Below are 23,650 nucleotides of genomic sequence, written 5' to 3'. Positions count from 1 at the left end.
CACCAAACCCTCCGGAAGCTATTTTTAGGGTTCATCTGTTCTTTTTGATTTCTCCTCTAGATGCCATATTTTCCCACCCCCAGATCTGAAAGAGCTAAAGATTCTGGAAATCATTCATCGCTCCCCCTCTCCAGGTGCTCTCTCTCTGGCCGGACAGCTGAACTTGCAGGCGGTGCCTTCGCCCCCACCTTCTCGTACCGTTCCCTCCCTCCTTCTTTCTGCATCCCTACCCTTACCCTCTGGCCCCCAGCGCCACAGGCAGCATGGAAAGCAGGTTGTTTGTCTGACATCATCTTCCACTCCCTGGCCTGCTAAGAGTTACTCACTCAGGCAATCCCTGCTCCACCAGCGGAGACTGTCCAATTGCCAAGCAACCCCCTGTCAGCCAATCACAGAGCTCAGAGGTGATGTCATGGCGAGAGCGAGCAGTGGTGCTGATGTGGAGAGAAGCCCAGGGTACCACTAATTGAGGGAGTGAGGAAGGAAGCACCTCGCCTGAACAGGACCGCAGGTAAGTGGGAATGGAATGCAAATTCTTTGAGGCTTTTCAGACAAAAGAAAAAATTATTAGCAGCCGCAGGGAGGAGGAGCGAGGGGCCTGGCGCCCTTTGTGTTGCCTTTTGGTTTCATTCAATCAATGAAACTTTGTGAAATCCTGGCAGAAATGGGGTGAGGTAAAAAGAATGGGGCTACCCCGAGGGGCAAGGGTGGGCTACAGGCAGTCCTTCTGTTCCAGAGCTCAGAGGACAGGTGCGAATTGCCAGGGTTTCTTTTGGGTCAGATGTCCATGGTGAGTTCTTTCTGCATAAAAATGTTTTGTTGCTTTGGGAGAAAGGTTTTGTTCAGAGTCCGGTTTCCCTTGGAGCTGGCTCTGACCCGTGATTTGTTTCAGGCTAGAAGCTGCTTTGTGTTTTACATTTCCTTTCTCAGCCACCGTTTTTCTTGGCTCCCTTTCCCCTGTGTATCATCCTTTTCTTTCTCCTCTGTCTGCACTGGGTTACTTTTTGCTCTTGGTTCTAAGGATGCAATGAGATCACCACCTCTTCCTGGCTCCGCCTCGCCCTGAGGTCAACCCATCCTACCTGGGCAGGGCCGGCTGGCTGTCGGGCTGCAAACTGCGGGAACCCACAAGTGCCACGCCCTGGTCCCCGCTGGTGGCCGAGCCAGGCCACTCCTCACTCAGCCCACCGCCCTTGCCTGGAGTTTAGGCATTGCCCTCTTCTCATCCAGGGGACCAGGACCTGGATCTGCTGTCCAGTGGCCAGCCTTGTCCCCACGTGGCGGTGCTTTGTTTCATTCCTCCCAGGAAGACACAGGTGTGGAGGGGTCCCATTGTCCTGAAAAAAGGCAGGTGCCCGGAATCCCTTGAGGGGCTCAGAATATTGAGGTAGCTTGAGTCCAAACACCCTGGGCAGGAATACCCTCGTGTCTCAAGACCAAGAGAACAGTGGGCGGGGATGGCCAGCGGTGGCCCGCTGGAGTCCTGCGGGGTGGGTGGCAGACTGAGAGAGAATGTGGGAGAATCTGTCTCTCCTGACGCTGAGCCCCTCTCTAGGGGGAGGAAATCTCTCCCACAGGCAGGGAGTCAGGGTGCTAGGGGGAATGAGATCATCCTTCTGTTGAGGAGATAATCATAGTGCTGGAGAGAGTGGTGAGGAAGCAGAGGGCCAAGGTCTGATTAGCAGCTCCACTGAGCAAAGCTAGAGTCTCCAGAGACTCTGCCCTGTCCTCTAGGGCCAGCCAGCCCCCTCCTCTCAAGCATGCCCCAAGCCCCCACCTTGCTGCTAGGAACTCCTTGAAACCCACTTGTCACCAGCACCAGAACACCTGTCAGCAGGTCCCAGACCTTCTGCGATCCCCAGCTCCACCTGGCCCACTCCTGGAACAAGTTTGGAGTGGACGGGGATCTTTAACTGCTAGATGGATCCACCACAGAGCATTGTAGGGAGTGAGCTCCCGATCACTGAGGGCATTCAAACAGAAGTTGGATGATCACCCAGGAGATCGGTTATAGAGATTTCTGCATTGTGTTGGAGACTGGGCTAGATTAGTGTTTTTCAAACTGCCGACTGGGATCCATTAGTGGACTGTGAAATCAAATTTGGGGGTTGTAACTGATATATATATTTTTCAAATAAAATGGAGTTAGAGTAGAAAAAAAGTTAAAACACGTTCCATATAGTAGAGTAAATATTTCCTATGCCATTTTTTAATTATGTATTTTTAGTTATATAAATATTTGTAAATAAATTATGTTTATGTTTATAAACATATTTAATAAATGTCATATTTATAAATAAATACACCCATATTTATGCCTATATTTTAGTTATGTGTATATTTATGTGTATCCACGTAGATGTATCAATGACTATATATGTGTGTGTGTGTCGGTATTAGGACATATACATGCTGGCTCATGATATAAAATGAAGTTCTTTATTGTCGGTCCCAGTAAGAAAAAAAACATTGGCTAAGGGACCCTTATGACCTTTTCTAAGACTATAAGCCTATGGATAATTCTTACTAGACTATGAACTTCTTTTGGACATTTTTTTTTTAATTTGGTAAAATACACATAACATGAAATTTACCACTTTAGCCATTTTTACGTGTACAGTTAAGTCGTGTTGACTATATTCCCATTGTCATGCTGCCATCACCACCATCCATCCCTAAAACTGTTTTTATCTGTCCAAATTGAAACTCTGTCCCCGTTGAACACTAACTCTTCATTCTCCCCTCCCCCCCAGCCCCTGGCAACCCCCATTCTACTTCCTGTCTCTGTGAAGTTGACCATTCTAGGTACTTTATATAAGTGGAATCACACAGCATTTGTCTTTTTATGACTGGCTTCTTTCACTTAGCATAATGTCCTCAAGATTCACCCATATTGTAGACTGTGAACTTCTTGATTTAAAAAAAAAATTTTTTTTTAACGTTTATTTATTTTTGAGAGAGATAAAGAGAGAGCGATAGAGTGTGAACAGGGCAGAGGCAGAGAGAGAGAGGGAGACACAGAATCCAAAGAAGGCCCCAGGCTCTGAGCTGTCAACACAGAGCCCGACGGGAGGCTTGAACCCACGAACTGTGAGATCACGATCTGAGCCGAAGAACTGTGACCTTCTTGAAAGGAGAACTATCTTGTTCAAACATGTCCCTATGACAAGTGTCCAAAATCCAAGTACTGTGTTTAAGTGGAAAAACTATCTCTTTAGGGAGATCCTGTGTTCTAAAGGACCCATCAAAAATGGAAAAATCTGTCCTTCCTGAGCAGAGTGTTGAACAGACATACTATTGGCTGGTGGGGTGGTGGGAGTGTCTTGCATTTTTTGGCTTAATATCTAGATTTCCTTTTGGCTCAGTAAAAGAAATCCAAGGGCCAAGCACAGTTGCTGCTTCTCTCATCTGACTAGGCCATTTAAACCACATTTGCCCTGTGGGACATGAGTGGGCTGACTGATGAGGTTTAAAGTAGGACAATAAAGATTGATGAACTGAGATCCAGAGTAAGGTGTGACAGAAAGGGAGGCAGAAAAGGAAGGGAAGAGAGAGGAGAAGAGAGAAGGACCTAGTGTTTATATTAAACCAATCACATAGAAAGAACAGGAAAATTCAGATCTTCTGTGCTGTTGATTTTATTTTCTTTTATTTTTTAAAGTTTATATATTTATTTTGAGAGAGAGAGAGAGAGAGTGAGAGTGGGGAAGGGGCACAGAGAGAGGGAGACAGAGAGAATCCCAAGCAGGCTCTAACATGAGGCTTGATCCCACGAACCGTGAGATTATGATCTGAGCTGAAACCAAGCATCGGATGCTCAACCAACTGAGCCACCCAGGCGTCCCTGTGCTGTTGATTTTAAATGATTGGATATTTTCAAAATCAAATTCCTAATCCAAGAAAAGCTTAATTTTTCCTGAACCCTTAAGATCCTTTCTCCATACCCCTTGATATCTTTGTTTTATTTCCCACTTACCTGGAGACTATCATTTGCAGACACAGAATTCCCAGAGATTTTGAAATGACAGGTAGGTAGAGCTGAGACCTTTATTTGGGGAGAGGGATGGGAATTTGGGGAAAAATGATAAAACATGCAAAATGTAATTTTTATAATGCTCTGTAGAGAAACAAACTCTACCCCGCTTTTTTTTTTTTTTTGGCTTGACTAATAAACATTCATCATGTATGACTGAATTTGCTTATTAAGTTAGAATTTGCTATATTTAGAGATGTGATAGACTGGAAAAATGTTACTTTGTGTGTTTTTCTTTGAGGAAGAGTAAGGACAAAGAAAATCTCTTCTGATATTTTAAAAAACATTTTCTAGGTTTTTACATTTTAGTTCCACTAGGAAGACAGGAAAATACACAGATAATGGGTACATTACCCCTGCCTCCCCATACACATCTATCCTTTCCCCCTTCCTTCTCTCATGCTCACTGGTCTTTTCTATCCATTAAAACTGATCGCCGCTGTGCGTCCTTTCCCTTAGGGTCCTCTGTCAGAGGTAGGTGGTAGGAAGCAAGAGGACAGAACAGATTGAAAGGAACAGGGGTCTGGGGTGGTTGACCTAATTTATGGCAAGGCACAGGCAACTGGGAGTTCAGAGAACAAACCGGAGACCGTGAATCCAGAGAAAGGAGCTGAGTGCAGGCGACAGGGTGAAAGACCCAGCGGGCAAGGGGGTGGGACAGATGCAGAGTTCCAGTGGATCATTTGGGTGTCAGTGCCCTGAAATGCGAACCAGGTAGAAAGCAAGGTTGAAACACAGAATGTGGAAACACTAACACAACTTGACTATTGATCCCGGGATAGGTTTGTCTTCTGCATCTGCCATCAAACAGATATGCAAGGACTCAGTAGGTATTCCACAAACCCTTCTTGAAAAATATATTACCCCGGAAGTAGTCTAGGTAGCCAAAATTTTTTTTTAATCAAATTAAAGAATTCAAATACAAAAATGATATGACATTGCTAATGGTTACCAAGAAAGAAAGCACTAGAATTTAGAGTCTTTGTCTAAATATAATCAACGCATTTACAAAGCTGAATGCAAATGTCGAATATCTTAAGGCCAAGGAATGTGTCTATTAAATTTATCGTTATATATACATGTATATTGTCTTAGCATCTCCCATAGTGCATATAGTAGGTTCTCAATGAATGTTTGTTAAATGAATAATTTAAGAAGGAAATCATTAATAATAATCCAGAACTGAAAACACAGTCACTGTAACAAAATCAGAAATTTTGTAGGGAAGGAAATTAAAGTATGCAAAACTCTCATCTCTCATGAAGAAAAACATTAGATACTGTTTTCTCCTTAAAGTAATAAAATATAGATAGAAATGATTTTAACTTAAAGATCAAACACAAGATGTGAAACATACAAAGCATTGGGGAAGAATGAAAGAATAATGAAAACAAGAATAATATTGCCAAAGGTGAGACTGTCCCTTGATTATAGGTTAAATGTAGGTTGGGAACCTGACTCTGTTCCTCCTACTTAATCTTGGGAAAGGCACCGAACCTCTTGGGGCTTCTGTCTCTTCATCTGAAAAGGGTGGGCAATGCTAGAGATCTCCAGGGCTCCTCCCATCTAAGGGCAGAGAGCTTGCCCCCTGGGAATGTCTACAAATCTATTGCTTGTTCTCTGCTGATGTGAAAATGATTTAATTTATTACACTTGGTAGGTCATGTGTATGCATTTTAACAGGACTTTTTTTTTCTCATAAAAGGCTTTTTATTCCTTCATTTTCTAGCTTGAACATTTCTTAAAAGTTTTATTTATTTATTTATTTATTTATTTCCAAGTTAGTTAGCATATAATGTAATAATGATTTCAGGGGTAGATTCCAGTTGATTCATCCCCTATTTAACAGGATTTTCGAAGCCATTGCCTGATGCAAGAGAGAACTTAGTAGTGAGAATTTTAAGCCCTGGGGCTGCCCATGGTGGGAAGGCAGATGTGGGGCCCAGGAGCCTTTGTGTGCCCTTCATCCACATGCCCTAGGCAATCATCTGTCTTACTTACATTTTCTCTTGGCCTTGGATATGAGGAAGTACCATGGAGCTTTGATGTAAGAAGACACTAGTTCAAATCCCGTCTTTATCATTTTCTGCTTGTATGACTTTAGGCAAATCAAGTAATTCACCTGAACTGATCATCAGTGAAATGGGTATAATAGCACCTATTTTATAGGATTTGGAGAGAATGCAATGATAAAATATATATGTCCAGATTGCAACCATGTAAAAATAATGGACATTAGGAAAAAAGAAAAAAACTAGAAGGAAGTGCCAACAGGAAAAAGTAGCAACCTGGCAGGGATTTCTTTTCGTTTCTCTGTCACACAGATGTTTCAAACTAGGATATTAATACGCTTATAATTAAAACATTACGTATAAAATGTACATATACACATATACGCAATTGAAAATGTCTGATAAACTGTAAAGTACTCCAAAATATTGCTATTGGTGTCACTAGGACTCAAATTACAAGGGTTTCTTCCATATGCTGATGCTTCCAAGTAATCTGAGTCCAGGGTCTCTCATTGTACCTGGGTCGCAATGCTCTGCACTCCACCCAGAGACCCTGAATGGAAGTCCATGCCCTGGAACTTTGCTTCTGTTTTTTGTCTTTCCTTTTTTTTCTTTTTAATATAATTTATTGTCAAGTTGGCTAACATACAGTGTATACAGTGTGCTCTTCGTTTTGGGGGTAGTTTCCCTTGATTCATCGCCAACATACAACATCCAGTGCTCATCCCAACAAGTGCCCTCCTCAATGCCCATCACCCATTTTCCCCTCTCCCCTGCCATCAACCCTCAGTTTGTTCTCTGTATTTAAGAGTGTATTATGGTTTGCCTCCCTCCCTCTCTGTTTGAAACTATTTTTTCCCCTTCCCTTCCCCCATGGTCTTTTGTTAAGTTTCTCAGGTTCTACATATGAGTGAAAACATGGTATCTGTCTTTCTCTGACTGACTTATCTCAGCACAAGTGAATTCCATCTAGTTCCTCTAGTTCCACGTTGCTGCAAATGGCAGGATTTTATTCTTTCTCCTTGCCAAGTAGTATTCCATTGTACATAGAAACCACATCTTCTTTATCCATTTATCAGTTGATGGACATTGAGACTCTTTCCATTGGAACTTTGCTTCTAGTATGTTGATTCTTCTGTAGATGTTGAATGGAAAATAAAAGCAGCCCAGAAAGTGCTATCGCTGTAGATTATTTGGGACTCATTTCCCCAGACTTAATTTTCCTTCTCTGGCTTGCCTCCCAATGTAGCTATTACAACTAGGAGGGGTTCCTCCGACTTAGGCCTCCAGAGGTGTGCACTTGTCAACAGGTGACTCCTCCTTATTTCCTAGAAGTGCAACCGAAGCTACATTTCTGAGTCCGTTAGGTACTGTCTGGAAGTTGCTCCTGAGCATGGTTCCCACCTCTCCTATTCTTGAACCCCTTAGAAGCAACCTGAGTGAAGGTGGTGTTCAGGTAAGCGCCAGCTCCCCAACGCCAGCTAATCACACACTGTTGTGCCTGTCCAGTGTCCTGTGGATCTCACTTGCCCAGTCTTGACCTGTGCTCTAATATCCGTTCCTTCTGCCTTTATAACTGCTGGAGAATTGCTGAAGACCCGCGGAGCATCTGCAGAACTTCCAGAGGCCCCGAATTCTCAACCCAGGGGACCTGTTTCACATTTTCATCACCAAAAACCCCCGTGGTTACTTTAGGACCCGGCTGAGTGTTTGGCACAGAATTAAATAGTCAATAAATAATGTGGAAAGAATGAACCACATTCATGAAAAAAATAATTTCTCTCTCTCTCTCTTTGTTAACCTAGATATGGCTTTCCATCAGAATCTTCTGATCAGCACAAAATAACCAGGGGCACTGTGCAGAGATGATATGATTTTGTGACATTGAGGTAGTTTGTGCAGCTTATTTCCAGCACACGCATAACTTCGGTAGGACTAGTGATTGGCACAGATCTAAAGAGCCACCTCCCTGGCCTGCCTGTGTTAGAAGACCTGGATCAGAGCTCACTGCATCCACTCCACAGTCCCTCTATTGTCTCTGAACACCCCTGACCCGGACCACTCTATTCAAACCACTTGGATGTGTTAGCTTCCTATGCTTCAAAAATAGTCCTCATAAGATTTGACACATCCTGAAGGCCTTATCTGGGCATTCCTTGCAGTGACAAACAAAATGCTGGCTCACTTGGGCAGTGGACAGTCAGAGTTGCCTTGGGAGTTCCGGCATGTGCCCAATAAATAGCCATGTGGCATTAGAGACTTTGGTGTTCTTGTCTATCAGCTCCTGGTCACCAACTGCATTATAGAAACCCTGGGAGCAGGGGTCACCATTTTTGGTCATGTAGAAAAGTTCTTCTGCATCCCTTTCTCTTCCCTATCCCTGCTGTTCTGGTGGCCCCCAAGTGAGCTTTTCCCTCACATCCTCGTGGTTGGGAGGAGGGAAAGGATCAGTATGAATGGTGAGGGCAAACACTTGGACCCTGGTCCCATCTTGGCCATCAACTCAGTGTGACCTCAGAATCTCTGATCTCTGGGAGGAGCATCTGGGCACTTTGGAAGGGACAGTTGTTGGTTGTGTGGGAATCTTATGTGCAGTTCAGGGTGTTGGTTTACGTGGCCTCTGCCCACTAACAGCCAAGAACACCTCTAGTCTAGTGACCACCAAAAAGTCCCACATATATTCCTGGGAGTGGGCTGCCCTCATTGAGACCCTCTGGCTAGTGATCACCAGTTCAGTCCCCTCCATCGCTGACATTCTGATATTCTAGGAAAAAACTGGGGGTTCTGATCTCTTCACTTTGGACACCTTGCCCCCCACTCTGCCACATGAGATCCCCTTCAGTCAACAGCCTTAATTTCTAGACCTTCTCTCTCAGCCACCCTCACTGCCAGTCAAAATGTACTCATTCTGCGTCTTACCTCTTCATGGCCTGGGTCTCTGCTCCATGGGGTTACTGCTAATTATCTACCAGTTACGTTAATGGTTCAGTCCATCAACAAAAATGTGTGATCACATCTTCATACATAGACGCTTAGATGCTGGCACTGGAGTAAATGTACAGGTCAGTTTGCAAATAAGAAAACAGTGCTGGGTGGAATGCAAACAGTCCAAGGTGTTACTGGTTCTAGGCAGTTCCTCACCATTTTGTGCCTAGTCCTGGCTTCCAAACTTCTTCTCCTAATCTTTCCCTCAAGCTGATGTTGCCAGAAGAATCTATTTTTGCATGAGTAGCAGCTAATGGCAGAGATGGGCTTTAGGATGACAATCCCAGCTCTGCCCTTAACTACCTGTAGGACTTGGTGTCATTAACCTGACTCTGCCGAGCTTCAAGTGCCTCCTTACAAATAACCTCAGGGAATAACTTGAGATAACGCTTGTGAATTTTCTGGTACAAGCAGGTGTTCAAGATGGGGTAGCTATTATTATTGCTATTATCATCAGCATTACCATTTCCTCTCTCTCTTCTTATCCAAACGATGAGGGCAGTGCCTTCCTACTGAATAGAATATAAAGTACAAATGCTTTGTCTAGCCTGGAGGTCGCTGATCTTCCCACTGCTATTCCTGGTCCCAATGAGTCTTGCATGCAACCCAGCAGGTCCTCTGTGTTCCCCCCAAAATCCAGTCTGCACGCCCACACACTGTCAAGTTCTGAAGCCATGGCAGCGAGAGAAGCACCTGCAGAATCTGAATTGCAGCATAACCCAGCACACTCTCACTTTTGCCATTGGAAGCTTGAGTCCCCTCACTACGGGCTTTGCTGGATCAATAACTGACAGCCCCAGGGTGGGGCTGCCCAGGGAGACCCTGACTCTTGACCAGCAGTCTGCACCCATCAAGAATGCTTGGGAGTGAGCGCGGGGCAAGAGTCAGAAGGCCACTGTCGTGGGTTCTGGTTCTGTGCTATTGGCTGAGTGAGTGTGAGTCATCTACCTTCAGTTGGGGACCGCTTTGATCTTTGCTATGGCTGGATACAGTCATTGTCCTGGTCTTTCCTAGGACTGGGGAGGCCTGGGACTGGCCTCCGCCATAACAGAAAACACACAAAGAGCCTCTGGGAGGGCTAGAGGTTTGCCTCAGTGCAGAGATTTTTTTTTGCCTTACGATGCTCTGATGTGTGATGTTTCAGATAGGATTTCCCCCCATGGGACTGACTCATGTCTACTCTGGCCTCTGTTGTCTCTCTTTTAAATGTTATTTATTTTTGAGAGACAGAGAGGGAGTTGGGGAGGTGCAGAGAGAGAGGGAGACAGAGGATCTAAAGCGGGCTCTGTGCTGACAGCAGAGAGCCTAATGTGGGGCTAGAACTCATATACTTTGAGATCATGACCTGAGCCGAAGTCGGACCCTCAACTGACTGAGCCACCCAGGTGCCCCTGGCCCCTATTGTCTTTTAGTCTTCATATTGCCTCCCTGAATTCCTGGCATTTTGTCCTCTGTAAACTTGAGCAATAACATCGCTTAACACCCTTCTCTGGCAGTTCTAGGACAGGCCTGGTGGCCCCATTGCAGTGCAGGTGTTTTGCTGTGGCCTGACAACATAACCCAAGCCACCATGCCGTTTAACAGATTCCCAGCATTGTGAGAAGCTTGTAGGGACCAGGCCAAGGCTGGTTTGTGGGCCCTCAGGTTGATTGGATGTATCCAGGAGAATGGCCTGAGATGTTGGTGTCTAAGATGGGAGAACAGAGGCCAAAGGGCCATTCTGAAGGGCCTCCAGGCTACGGGTTAGCATAACCAGATCTTCCAAGTGGTGTGCATCCAATCTGGGTCTAACCCACCAGCCAACTTGGAGACCTCATGTAGCCGGGCTAAGTACTGGGGAGGCAGGTAAGACCCACCCCATTCGACTCTGATGCTCCCTGTTAATTAGGGGCAAAGTCGGGCTCCCTCCTGTGGCTGCCACCACCCAATGGCTTGGGACCTCTTTGCGCCGCTGGCTTCTCTAGAAGAGTCTAGGCCCTCCTCTCTGCCCCCTTCTATCCTTTCTCAGAATGTCCCATGGGGAGCAACATCTTTTGGGTCTTGAAGGCAATAGAAATGTCACGACTATGGCATGAGGATTTCTAAGGGCCCCGTGTACCTGTAGGTGCAAATATACAAATTATCTTAAGGAACAAATTGTGTATAAACACTGGTAGTTGAGATAAGGTGGAAGAATGGGTTTGAGCCCTGGTTCTGCCACTTACTGCATGTATTAGTTTCCTGCAGTTGCCGTAACAAATTGCCACAAACTTATGACTTGAAACAACACAAATTAATTCTTTCACCGTTCTGGTGTGCAGAAGTCCAAGATCAATGTGTCATTCTCCCATAAGACCTTAGGGGAGGGAATTTTTGTGTCTCTTCCAGCTTCTGGTGGCTTGTGTATGCATCAATCCAATCTCTGCCTCCCTCTTCGAATGGCTTCTCCCCTCTGTGTGTCCCTTATAAGGACTCTTGTTATTACATTTGACGCCACCTGGATAATACAGGATGATCTGACCTCGAAGTCCTTCACTTAATTAAATCCGCAGAGACCCTTTCCAAATAAATCCACGTTCCCGAGTTGCAGGGGTTAGGACGAGGACGTATCTTATCGGGAGACACCATTCAACCCACCCCACTGAGTAGCCTTGGAAATGTCACTTACCCTTTCTGAGCCTCAATTTCCACACCTATAAAACAGGGACGATAATCTTTACATCATAAGGCTCTTATGAAAATTAAAATGAAAGCATTTGCCACATGGTAGATGCTCTATAAATACACATTTTTGATTATGTGGGCCCCAGTCCTGTGAAACAGTTTTCAGTTACAGCTCCCTTGGCTATGCATGCCTCTGCCCATCTTTGGAGTGTCTCCTGTTCCCTGCCCTGGTCTTCCTTCTTGGCCTCTCTGACCTTTGTTCTCTACCTGGTTCTTCATGCTTCTATAACTCCCAGCACAATATCTTCCCAAGAAGTGTGGAAAGCACTCACTCATATTTGTAATTAAACTGTACCTTCAGGCCAGATCGGCTTTCCCTGAGTCTCCAGGACCATGGAGGACCTGGCCGCTAGCATCCTTTTGGCCTCGTCTGGCCAAAAGGGAAGAGCTTACAAGTCAGAAGAGCTGGGTCCCAGAGCCAGTTCTACCACCAAGTAGCTGTGTGACCTTAGCCAAGAGTCTCAGTTTCTCCAAGCCTCAGGTTCTTCATCTGAAAGTGAAGCTGATGAGTCCTGTCTTGTTAACTCAGCCTCAAGTGAACATTAATTGGGATAACGTGGGTGACGGCAGTTGTTATCTGTGCTCCAAGAGTGGAGGGCCTTGATCATCATTCCCAGCTTAGGCTGAGGGGCGCAGTCCCTGGTTCCAGGTACCCACCTCTAGAGAAAAAGCCCAGTTCAGTCCCCCTTCTTTCTCAGAGTCCCTTCTCTGCCTTACTTCACTTATTTGGACCCCTATGTCAGATCCATTACCTAGGTTAAAATCTGATGAGGCTCCCTCTCCTGGCAAGGACCCTCTCACCCTCCCAGTCACCTCATCAATCAGCCCAGTCGTGGGCTGAGATTGTGTGGAATGGAGCCTCATGACCAGGGATGTCCCCTCCAGGCCCTGTTCAGGGACCCACTGGTACTGTCAGGATCAGCTTGACTCTGAGTAAAGAGGCCTATTGTGCTGCACAGTGAAGGGGGCGGTGCATGGCAGGGCCCCTGGCTCCAAAGAACATGAAGTTGCTGGAGGGAACTTAGTGCTTTTGACCTCGTTTCAGAGCTTTGACCAGAGCCGGTTGACCTGGCTTCCAGTTGCTGTGTTTTTAACTCTCTAACCGCATGACACCGAGCAATCCACATAAACCCTCTGAACCTCTGTTTCCTCATCTTCAAATGGCAATGACAGTCCTTAACTGCAAGGATGGTGAGGACCAGAGAGGTAGTGACTCCGAAGCAGGTGTGTGGGGGCTGGTGGCCACCCTGATGGAAAAGGCAGACGAGAGGAAACACGTTTATTAAGTACCTCCTTTTTGCTGGATGCTGGATATATGCATTTCTCATTTAACGTGTGCAATTTGAGGTCAAGTCTGTGTTGGAGTCCACATGGGTCTGGCCTAAAGCTGAGCCCGCTGCTCCTGTTGGCGCCCCTGCCCACCCCCAGCCAGTACAGACCCCGGTCCCCATTGGGAATATGCCTCATTAAGGAAGGAAAGTGACTCTGAGTCAATCTCAGAGTCCTTTGCCTTGTGAGGATGCAGGCAGGGAAGCTGTTGGCTCATGCCACCCTGGCACAGTGCCCACTGAGGGTGGCTGTGTTAGTCGGCATTCTCCAGAGAAACAGAACCAATAGGATGCATACAGAAAGAGATTTATTGTGACGGATTGCTCACGCGGTTACGGAGGCTGAGAAACCCCACGATCAGCTGCCGACAAGCTGGGGACCCAGGAAAGCTGGGGGCAGAACTCCAGCCCAAGTCTGAAGGTCAGGGAACCGGAGCTCTCGCGTCTGAGGGCAGGAGAAGACGGATGTCCAGCTTAAGCAGAGAGAGCGAATTCACTCTTTCTCCGCCTTCTGTTCCGTTCAGGCCCTCAACAGATTGAGTAAGGCCCACCCACACTGGGGAGGGTCATCTTTACTCGGCCTATCCACTCAAATACTAACCTGTCCCTGAGAGGGGGTGTCCCTGAGACATCCAGAAATAATGCTCACCAGCTATCTGGGCATCCCTTAGTCCAGTCACGTGGACACAAAAATTAACCACCACAGCGGCCAAGGATCAAGTGTTCCCCATGATGGCTACTTACTGCTGGCTACTCCTCATTCCCTTGCATAGCAGCCTTCAGTAGACGTCTGTCCCCTACTGTCCCTGACCTTCTCCCTCCCTGCTTCTCTTGTTTCACCTCCCCCTCCTCTTTTGCACTCTCTGGTCAACCATAGACGTAGATTTCTCACCACACTCCCCCACCTCCAGCTTATGGCTCCCTTAGCACAGTGCCCTCCAGGCTTAATTCCGACTCATCAGTTAAGACTCAATGCAGGTGCTGCTAACACCCGGGGTCCCTTGCTGGCTCCCCAGGCCTCGTGCTGAGCATGAAGCCCCATCTCTGTGCTGCCACAATAATCCTGCGTGCAGATTTCCATCTCTGTACCAACCGCATTGTGATGACATTATTCCTTAATAATATTTGTCTCTTCTCATAGTTGGTCTTAAACGGGGTCAGGGAGTGTTTGGTGGGTAGTGAGTGAGATGCCATGTGAACTAGGATTTTGACAGCCTCTGTGCAATGCCCTCTCACCCCCTATCAGAATGGGCTGGGAGGGGGAATAGGGAGAAATTCAGGACACAGAGTTATTTTGTGAAAACCTCCCAAGCCATTCTGACTTAAGATTTATCTCTCACCTTAGCCTTTGCTTTGGCCCAGCCACTGAGCCGCACAGAGACAAATGAACAGCTCTTGACATGTACAGTTTTGGGAAATCCATGTCTGATGCTCAGGGGGGCTTGAGACTAGAAAGCCAATTATGAAGCTATCCTTAGTGCCCGGAAACTAAACTTGCTTGCGGTAATATGGAAGAGGGGGGTCTGTGTTTGGGAAAGGGAGAGTGGGTGTGTAGAGGTCCTGGAGGTGGGGGCAGACCAGGTGCGTCCTGGGAATCCCTCCCCAGTTGTGCAAAGACCTTTCTTATGCGAATAACCTGTCACTGGTAACATGCTCTCTTTCTCAGATTTGTGACAGCGTCCTGAGCTGGTGACAGACCTACTCTGTGACTTTCAGCCAGATTGAGCCCTCACATTCCTGAAAACATGACTCTCGCTGGTAGGTACAAAAACTGTCTATGCAGCGGGGCACCGTAGGGCAGGGTGTTTCTGTACACATATATATGTGCTTACATAGACACAGAGAAGGGTAAAAGATTGACAGAAAGTATACCCCAGGATTAAAAGGCGTTATCTCTAGATGGTGGGTGGGATCACAGCTGAGCTTTTCTTTCTTTTTTTTTTTTTAATTTTTTTTTTATTTTAATTTTTTTTAACGTTTTTAAATTTATTTTTGAGACAGAGAGAGACAGAGCATGAACAGGGGAGGGTCAGCGAGAGGGAGACACAGAATCTGAAACGGGCTCCAGGCTCTGAGCGGTCAGCACAGAGCCCGACATGAGGCTCGAACTCACAGACCGAGAGATCATGACCTGAGCTGAAGTCGGACACTTAACCGACTGAGCCATCCAGGCGCCCCAGAGCTTTTCTTTTACTCATCTGTGTGTGTTTTAAAAACTTTTTACAATGCACACATATTATTTTCACACTGGATTATGTTTTCAACAAGTAAAAGGAAAGAAGAAGGAGAGTGCCTGGGCACCACACTGGGTTTAGCCGAGAACTGAGAGGGCCTGAGCATGTGGAGCTTAAAACAAGGTGCACTGGCCCCAGGGTGGTGGGGGGACAGGCAGGATCACAGGCCAGGGCCAGGGCAATAGTGGGCTGGACTTGACCATATCAGCTCTAACTTGTGACCTCTTGGCTTTCAAATCCTCTCCTGACACAAAGAGACTAGACGGTGGGGGTGCCTTTATGGGCACCGGCACCTGTGCTGGGAAGGTCAGAGAAGGCTCACAGCCTGACCTTGCCACCCAGGGAGAGGCAAGACCGGAGGGATGGTGGTGTGCATCTTTACCATTCAGAGAAGCACTGCTGAGTACTTGGACTAAAATGGAGCGTGGATTTCCTGCATCTCGGAGCAAAGTAAATGGAATATTCTGGGCAAGTGTGAGGAGACAGAGAACTAGGTCCAGCACGCCAGGTTGGGGTTTGTGGTCTTTACCAGAGGGCATTCTGCATTCGGTACTAAGAAGGGAAACAATGTACTCAGGAGAAGATGGGGTCATCTGGGTGCTCTGGAAGGGTCAGGTTCTAATAAGGTGGACAGAAGTGGATCTGAATCACACACAGGAATCCTAAAATGGGCCGCTCAGGGCAAAGGAGGCTGAATCCCCAGGCAAGGGGTAGATTTGGGTGGTTTAGGTGCCGCTGTGGAGCCTGGTGACCCCTGGCTGCTCAGGCACCCAGACTCACACGGAGCTGACTCTGGAGACTCGGAGGGAGTCACCACCTTCTGCCGGTGTTTCTGCAGCCTACAAAGAGAAGATGAAGGAGCTCCCACTGGTGTCCTTGTTCTGCTCCTGTTTTCTGGCCGATCCTCTGAATAAATCATCCTATAAATACGAAGGTAAGTGAGGGCCACAGTTGAGGGTGTAGCTTGTGGAGGATTCCTGGGCTCGTATCCACGAGTAGCACGCTCCTGTCCCAATTTTATGAAACTCTCCTCCCCGTGTCAAGTTTTCTTTCCCAGAGCCAGTAAAACCACTGCAGCTGATTCTGAGGGTCTAAGCATCAGGCAAAGGCTGGTGTGGGGCTGCAGCCCGGGGGACTAGGTAGCAGCTGAAGGTGAATCAGGCCCTCTGCCTCCTGATCTTATCTTTTCTTCATTCATTTAACAAACGGACGCTGTGGAAGATGCCGAGGTGAGGCAGTCAGAGATTCTGCCCTTGGGGAACACCTAGAATAGAAGATGAGTGCAAATCACTGGATTCCACAGTTGATAGGTCTCCTTAGTGAATGGTGGAGATGCTCTGACGGAGTCCAGAGCGGGGGCGAACAGGAGGACTTCCCCCTGCAGCCAGCCAAGGAGGTTGTGCAGTAGCCATGTTGCCTGGGACCTGTGACAGGGTCCCAGGACACTGGCAGGGGGCACTGAGTGGCCACATTCTGCTCAGGGAGGGGTGGGGAGCAGGTCACCTCTTAATTTCCGTGGGATTAAAAGGAAGGGACAGGTTTGTTTTGGAAACGAGAGATGGGAGTTGCTTGGGTTACCTGAGATTGTTTTTTCTGTCTAGGCTGGTGTGGGAGACAGTGTAGGAGGAAAGATCAAAGCCAGCGGAAAGACAGTGCTGACTGGAGAGAAAGAAGAGAGCAGGGTAGGAGGGAGCAGGGGAGAGGTGGCAATAGGCTGAGCCATCAGATTGGTAGTGGGACGAGGAGTGGACGGGTGGTGGGTGGTGGGCAAATGAGCCACTGGCTGCCGCTGAGGACAATTTGAGCAAGAGCTCAACGACGGTAGGAGCCTGTGGCAGAAACAAAAGTGAAAGCAGTTGCTACGGCCATTATTAGAAACCGCGATGCCTGGGACCTCTACTCTTGGAGCCTGAGCCCTTGCCATGGCTACCAGCCCCTTCAGCCCCATTCACCTTAGGTGCCTAGTTCAGGACCAACCCAGAACTGATTGCCTTGGGGACCCTAGAGCTCCCATATACGTGTGCATGTGTGCATGCTTTTGGGGCACCAATCTAGTTTACAGGGGGTGAGCAGCCCCTTTTATTGCTTTCTTTAGCAGACACAGTAGACCTGAACTGGTGTGTAATTTCCGACATGGAAGTCATTGAGCTGAACAAATGTACCTCGGGCCAGTCCTTTGAAGTCATCCTGAAGCCACCTTCCTTCGATGGGGTCCCCGAGTTCAATGCCTCCCTACCCAGGCGGCGAGACCCATCACTGGAAGAGATCCAGAAGAAACTAGAAGCAGCTGAGGAGCGAAGAAAGGCAAGTGCTGTCCTTTCTTTCCTCTATCTCAGCATGAGGGGAGGGACTTAGAGAAGACAGGTGGTGGCCCTGAGCTGAGGTCAGGTCACCACCAACGTACAAATATTTCGGCAGTGCCTCCCATGGATAGGGCAGAGAATGGAACAACCATTGAGGGAAGCAAAGAAGTGAGGTAACTGGTCTCTAGGAGCTTACAGTTTGGTTAGAGGGATAAGGCACTGAATTACATATGCCCAAGAGATGGCCTTATATGCACACTGACAAGAGGAAGACATCGGCAAACACTATCGATTTAGGGAAAGGCTAAACAATTAAGGAAAAGGATCCTTAACTGGGGAAAGGGTAAGAAGGTCATGGTGTGGTATACTTTCACCCCCTTGTGTGCCTTCCATGTTTCCTATTGATTCCTCTGACCCATCTTTATGGAAGCTCTTCATCTTTTTTTTGGTAAATGTTTATTTATTATTTTTGAGAGAGAGAGAGTGCAAGCAGGGGAGGGGCGGAGAGCGAGGGGGACAGAGGATCTGAAGTGGGCTCTGTGCTGTCAGCACAGAACCTGACGTGAGGCACAAACTCACGAACTGTGAAATCGTGACCTGAGCTGAAGTCAGACACTCAACCTACTGAGCCACCCAGGTGCCCCATAAGCTTTTCGTCTTTGAAGGAGAAAATAATCTTCTCCCTTGAATTCCTATAGCATTTCCTCTCTACCTCTTAGGGCATATGTCACATGCTAGTCTGGGTTAGACTTATGTATATGTCTTATCTCTAGTAGACTTTTTTCTTCCCCAAGTTGTTAGGATAGTGCTTGGCACTTGGTATATCATCATTTAATATTTGTGAAGGAAGGAGGGAGGGAAGGAAGGAGTGAAGGAAGGAGGGAGGGAGGGAAAGAAGGAGGGAAGGAAGGAAGGAAGGAAGGCAAGAGGGCAATGAGAAAAAGAACTGAGGGTATGGTGGGAGAATCCAGAGTGTCTCAGCTTCCTGCCAATGTGCCAGGCTCAGGGAGGCATCTGTTCTGGGTGCGCAAATCTTAAGTGATGGTGGTGAAAATTCACCCTGGTATGCTCACTTTCAAGGGCCTCTCTCTCCCTTTTGTGCTTCCTTAGTACCAGGAAGCTGAGCTCCTGAAACACCTAGCAGAGAAACGAGAACACGAGCGGGAGGTGATCCAAAAAGCCATTGAGGAAAACAACAATTTCATCAAGATGGCTAAGGAAAAACTGGCCCAGAAGATGGAATCCAATAAGGAAAACCGGGAGGCCCATCTTGCCGCCATGTTGGAACGGCTGCAAGAGAAGGTAAGTGGTCTTGGAGACAGAAGAGATTCCTGGAAACTCTCTTCCTTCCATGGCAAGTATAAAGGGCCTACATATTATTTTAGGCAGCAAACAGCCTCAGGTAGGAAAGAGGTGTTTCTGTTAGGTTGGATCCTTAGAGAGTTCCAAGGAATGTTCTGGGAAGTCGTAGGCAAGAAACATGAGGCAAGCTTTGGAATTCTGTGGGGGCTATGATGCACAGCTACACAATTGAAGTTTCTCATTGTCTTAGGGAGATGAGACCTCTGATCTTCTAGAGGAACCCTGTGTGATGCAAGGGAGTAAGGACAAATAAGCAGTTGTACATTCCCGGCTTCATCCTTCAATGGACTGATTCGATTTAATGCAAGATGATGATTTGGGCTCTTGGCTCTAAGCCAAGGGCATGATAAGCTGGGTTGACCATTGAGCAGGAAACCTGATTCTCTCCAAACCTCTTGATATGGACTGAGTGAGTCACGGGTCTTTCCAATATTCTGCCTTTTGTCAATACACCAAATGGTGTCACCTACATAGGAGAAACGTGAGAGACTGGGATTTGTCCCACGTGTCAGCAGAGTAACAGCCCGTTCTGCTGAGAACATGTTGGCCTCATTTCCTGAGTCTCCAGGCTGCCCCAGTTTCTCCTGCAGCTCCTGGGAGAGCTCCAGCTCTGTGTTTTATTTCCAGGAGCCGCCTGCTGCGCGGTGACTCCCGGGACCCGATCGGTGGCCTCGTCCCATGGTGAGCAGCGTGGTCCCCACTCTTTTCCTGCCCATCCACCTAGAGTCTCAGGCCCTTGGCAACAGCTACTAGAAAGATCGGTTTCTTCACAGGGGATCTGAATGTTGCGTAGGCCCTGCCTCTGGCCAGCATGTGGCAACCCTTCCACTCTCACGCTCCACCCTCCTAGGAGAAGTAAGGCCTCCACCAAGTATCGGATGGGAGGGAAGCGATCTGGGTCTGATTTTAGGCTTCCCCAGTTACTGAGGGCTGGCTAGGAACAAACTCTTGCAGGAAAACAAAACAAAACAAAACAAAAACCTGGGATTGCGATAAAATGGGGCGTGGGCTGTCAGGCCAAACCCAAAAGAAATCATTGAAGCTAGAGCCACGATATGGTATTTAAACGATGGCAAAAACACATTTACTTTTCATACCCCTATCCCCACAACAAATCCATGAGGTAAGCACAACAGTGTTATCCTTATTTAATTGATGGGCAAACCATGTCAGAGAAGGTCAAATAACTTGGCCAGGGTCACACAGACACTAAGCAGTGCAGCTGGGACCAGAACCCGGTTCTCTGGGTACCATAAACCTAGGGGACTCTTTCAACCCCTATTTCGGGGGGATCAGTCCACAATCATCCTGTTTTCCCTTTGGCCAGAGAGGGGACCATTGGAAGCCAAAGAAAAGGAGCCCAGAAATCTAGGGTTCTCCCCAGAGAGCTCACCTGAGTGGAGGTAGATTCTGAGGGGAAGAGATTGAGAAGGTCCCCACTCTGGTGTAATAGCTACGGAGGTGAGGTAAGACTTCAAGAAGCAAAATGTCAGAGTAAGAATCTGAGTGGGCATCACTCTTTTGGGATCATGACCCCATTCACTCTTGGTCACTGATGGAGGCAGGAGGTGGAATGAGAGATAGATGTATGACTTCTGCCCTGCCCCAAGCCAATGCTTTGTGTCAGTTTCTGTGTGGATCACTGACCATCTGCGACAGATTCACCTGGTGTTAAGTTTAAAGCTACAGATCCTTGGGCCCTACTTCAGACCTACGGACACTGGCTCTCTAGGAATGGTGCCCGAGGACCCGGCGGTGTCACAAATTCCTTAGGTCATGCTGATTATGGGGTGAGGTTTAGAACCACTGTCCTAGACACACCAGTACCCACACTTTTCCTAGGGCCACGGAAATTTCTAGGGCCTCTTCAGGGATGATTTCATAGTTTAAGATATATCCTGAACTCCTGGACCGACTTAACGGGCCTACTCCAGGCTGATTTTTGATATGTGGATATGATGATATCTGGATGATTGCCAAGGTCTGGTAGAGACAATATTTACTGAGCACCTGCCATGTACGAGGTGCTCTAGGAAGAATGGGGAAATACAAAGAAGAAAAAGGTGTGCTCCTTGCCTGCAAGAAAGATACCGTTCAATAGGGGACCCAGGCATATGTACAACGATCAGTGACAGAAGGCAGGCCACGAGGTGCCCTGGAGGTGAACACTAAAGTCACAGAATTCTAGAGGTAAAAGGAGCTTTCCGTTCATGGCCCTCTCTTTAAAAACCAGGTTGCTGAGGCCTGATCGGTGATGTGATTGGTCAAGGTCACATAGCTGATGGGTCTTTGAAGTCAGATCCCATCTTTTGGCTATTATGCTATGAGGCAAAGAGGGTTCTCATACCCCACTTGTGAGAGAGTCCACTTTCTGGAGTTGGGTGACATTTCCAAAAATTCTTCCGTCAATTCATACCTTAAGAGCCCTCATCTTTCACCAAAGGGCTTAAGAAAACAACTTGCATGGAGGGAGGGGAAGGACAGAAGTGAAGGCAGTGGTCACGTTGCAAGTGTTGGGCGGGGGGGCACTTGTCATGAGGCCTGGCCGTAATGCCACATGCTCCTCTCGCATAGTGACACTGAGCTGCTTCTCACACTGAGTCAAGCAATGCACTGAGTGCGAGCTCAGGACGGCCAGGTGAAGGAGGGAGAGGTGGGTGGGCTCTGGGGTTGCTGGGACGTGGGTTCCCCGTGGGAGGTTGGCCCCAGTCAACGAGCTCCCCGGGGCCGAACCAGTGGGCTTGCTCCACCTGCCTCCTGCCGGTCTCACCTGCCACCTTCTGCCCCTTCTCAGGACGTCTTTGCAGACTTTGCTCTTCACTTCCTGTGGCCGCAATTCTTTACTTTGTGTTCTCTTTCCCCTGGCTTCCCTTTATCCCCTTATCCCCGGGGAAGCCTGTGTGACCTGCCCTTTTCGCTCCCTTCCTTCTCAGGACAAGCACGCGGAAGAGGTGCGGAAAAACAAGGAGCTGAAGGAAGAGGCCTCCAGGTAAAGCCCAGAGGCCAAAGAAGTTTCCAGAACAGCCGGACAGCTCCAGCAGCTCCGCAGTTCCCGAGGCAGCCTTGTCCGCCGCGGGCTGCTCTCCCAGCACTGGGGTTTGGGGGGGAGGGGGGTGGCCAGGGGTGTTTCCTCTGCTTTTGGTGTTTGTACATGTAAAGAATTGACCAGTGAAGCCATCCTATTTGTTTCCGGGGAACAATGATGGGGTGGGAGAGGGGAGAGAAGGAGAGAACTTGGGAAAGAAGATGGAGAAGGACTCACGGACATTGCAACCCTGCCCACCGCAGACTCAGGTCAAGTCCTTGGCTTTTCTTCGCGGTGAATGTCCAGGCACCATGTTGAGGGAGGCTGCAAACGGGGCAGAGTCCGGGGTGGGGCAGCGGCTGCAGGCCCCTGCGGGGGAAGCCCAGGGAGAGGGTGGGGGGCCCCCGGACGTGTTGCTTCCGCCCTGCAACAGGTGGGATGAGGTCCGAGTGTGTGTGTATTAACCATCATCTTTTGATCATCATGACCAACGAAATATTTACTCCAGGTCTCCCGTTCTTTATTTCCTGAATTTGTCCTTTCAGTGACTGACAAAATATTCTTGAATTTGGTTTCCACCCATCAGGGGGCAGCTGCCTCTTTTGTTCCTGAGTTTGACCATCAGAGCATCTGAGAGGTGCTGGGGGAGGTGGGTTAAACATGCCAGACTTTGGCATAATTAAAGAGTTCGTTTTTTGCTTTTCTCCTCCCCCTCCCCTCCCCTCCTCCCTCCCTCTCCCTCTCCTACCACCTCCTCCACTTCTTCCTCCTCTTCTCCTCCTCCTTCTCCTCCTTCTCCTCCTCCTTCTCCTTCCTCTTCTTCTCCTTCCTCTTCTTCTCCTTCCTCTCCTCCTCCTCCTCCTCCTCCTCCTCCATCTTTTTCTTCTTCTTCTTCTTCTTCTTCTTCTTCTTCTTCTTCTTCTTCCCCCTTTGTGGATTGTCCATTTTTGGATTGAATTCACTGAATTGATGAGGAAAGAAATTCCATCTTGCCTGCTATGGGTTGACATTTGAATGGTCCCTGACATCATCCTAAGAAAGAAGTTCTCCTCACTTTGGGGGTGTGGGATTCTAGGTGGTCACAAAAAGTGAGCAAAAAAATTAAATCTCTGTTAGTGGAAAGCAGAGGGATCATTTCAGAGCCAGCATTCACCTTATCCAGAACACTAAACCATGAGCAAGAAAGGGGTCTCCCTCCCCTTCTTCCCTGCAAATAAGGGCACAGCCTGCAGAGCAGGGCCCCCACCCTGTCCTGCACACTGTGTAGTTTTGTACAGCCTTGTAAATAAATCTTTTGGTATTGCCCCCGCCCCCCACCCACCAGTGGTACTGTATTTGGCTTCTCCATTTTAGGTTGGGATAGCAGGAGGGATCACTGATGATGATGAAGAGCAGGGAGAGGAGGAAGGTAATGGCAGTTAACACTTAACCAGCACTTACTAGATGCCTGGCAATTTTCTGGAGACCTATATCTATATTTACCTATATCTGTATCTATCTATACCTACGTTATCCTATTTTGCAGACAAGGAAACTGAGGTACAGAAAGGTTAAGTAACCTGCCCAAGCCACACAGGTAATAAGTGGGGGAACTGAATTCTGGCCATTTGCTCCCAGAGTATAAGTTCTCAGCCACTGTACTGTGCTGTTTCTCAACACTTCCAA

The 23,650-nt window shown here is 47.7% G+C and overlaps 1 protein-coding gene across 4 annotated transcripts; it reads left to right on the top strand.

Moving 5' to 3' along the window:
* The first annotated feature begins 379 nt into the window (after nt 1-379).
* STMN4 (stathmin 4) lies at nt 380-22,496 on the top strand. Of its 4 annotated transcripts, XM_019440831.1 has the most exons (8): nt 380-511; nt 14,728-14,819; nt 16,134-16,229; nt 16,897-16,977; nt 17,391-17,599; nt 18,709-18,900; nt 19,588-19,641; nt 21,894-22,496. In XM_019440831.1, exons 2-7 carry the CDS (start codon nt 14,807-14,809, stop codon nt 19,606-19,608), a joined length of 612 nt encoding a protein of 203 aa, XP_019296376.1. In that variant the 5' UTR covers nt 380-511; nt 14,728-14,806; the 3' UTR covers nt 19,609-19,641; nt 21,894-22,496. The 4 variants fall into 4 exon arrangements, with proteins under 4 accessions (XP_019296376.1, XP_019296378.1, XP_019296375.1 ...); XM_019440833.1 differs by lacking the exon at nt 16,897-16,977; XM_019440830.1 differs by lacking the exon at nt 19,588-19,641.
* Nucleotides 22,497-23,650: the final 1,154 nt, after the last annotated feature.

This window comes from Panthera pardus, unplaced genomic scaffold (genome assembly GCF_024362965.1).
Source record: "Panthera pardus isolate Hobbes unplaced genomic scaffold, ASM2436296v1 HiC_scaffold_13, whole genome shotgun sequence".
In the NCBI taxonomy this organism is placed as follows: Eukaryota; Metazoa; Chordata; class Mammalia; order Carnivora; family Felidae; genus Panthera; species Panthera pardus.
The sequence above is the reverse complement of the archived record's forward strand: the minus strand, read 5'-3'. Positions and strand labels throughout refer to the sequence as shown.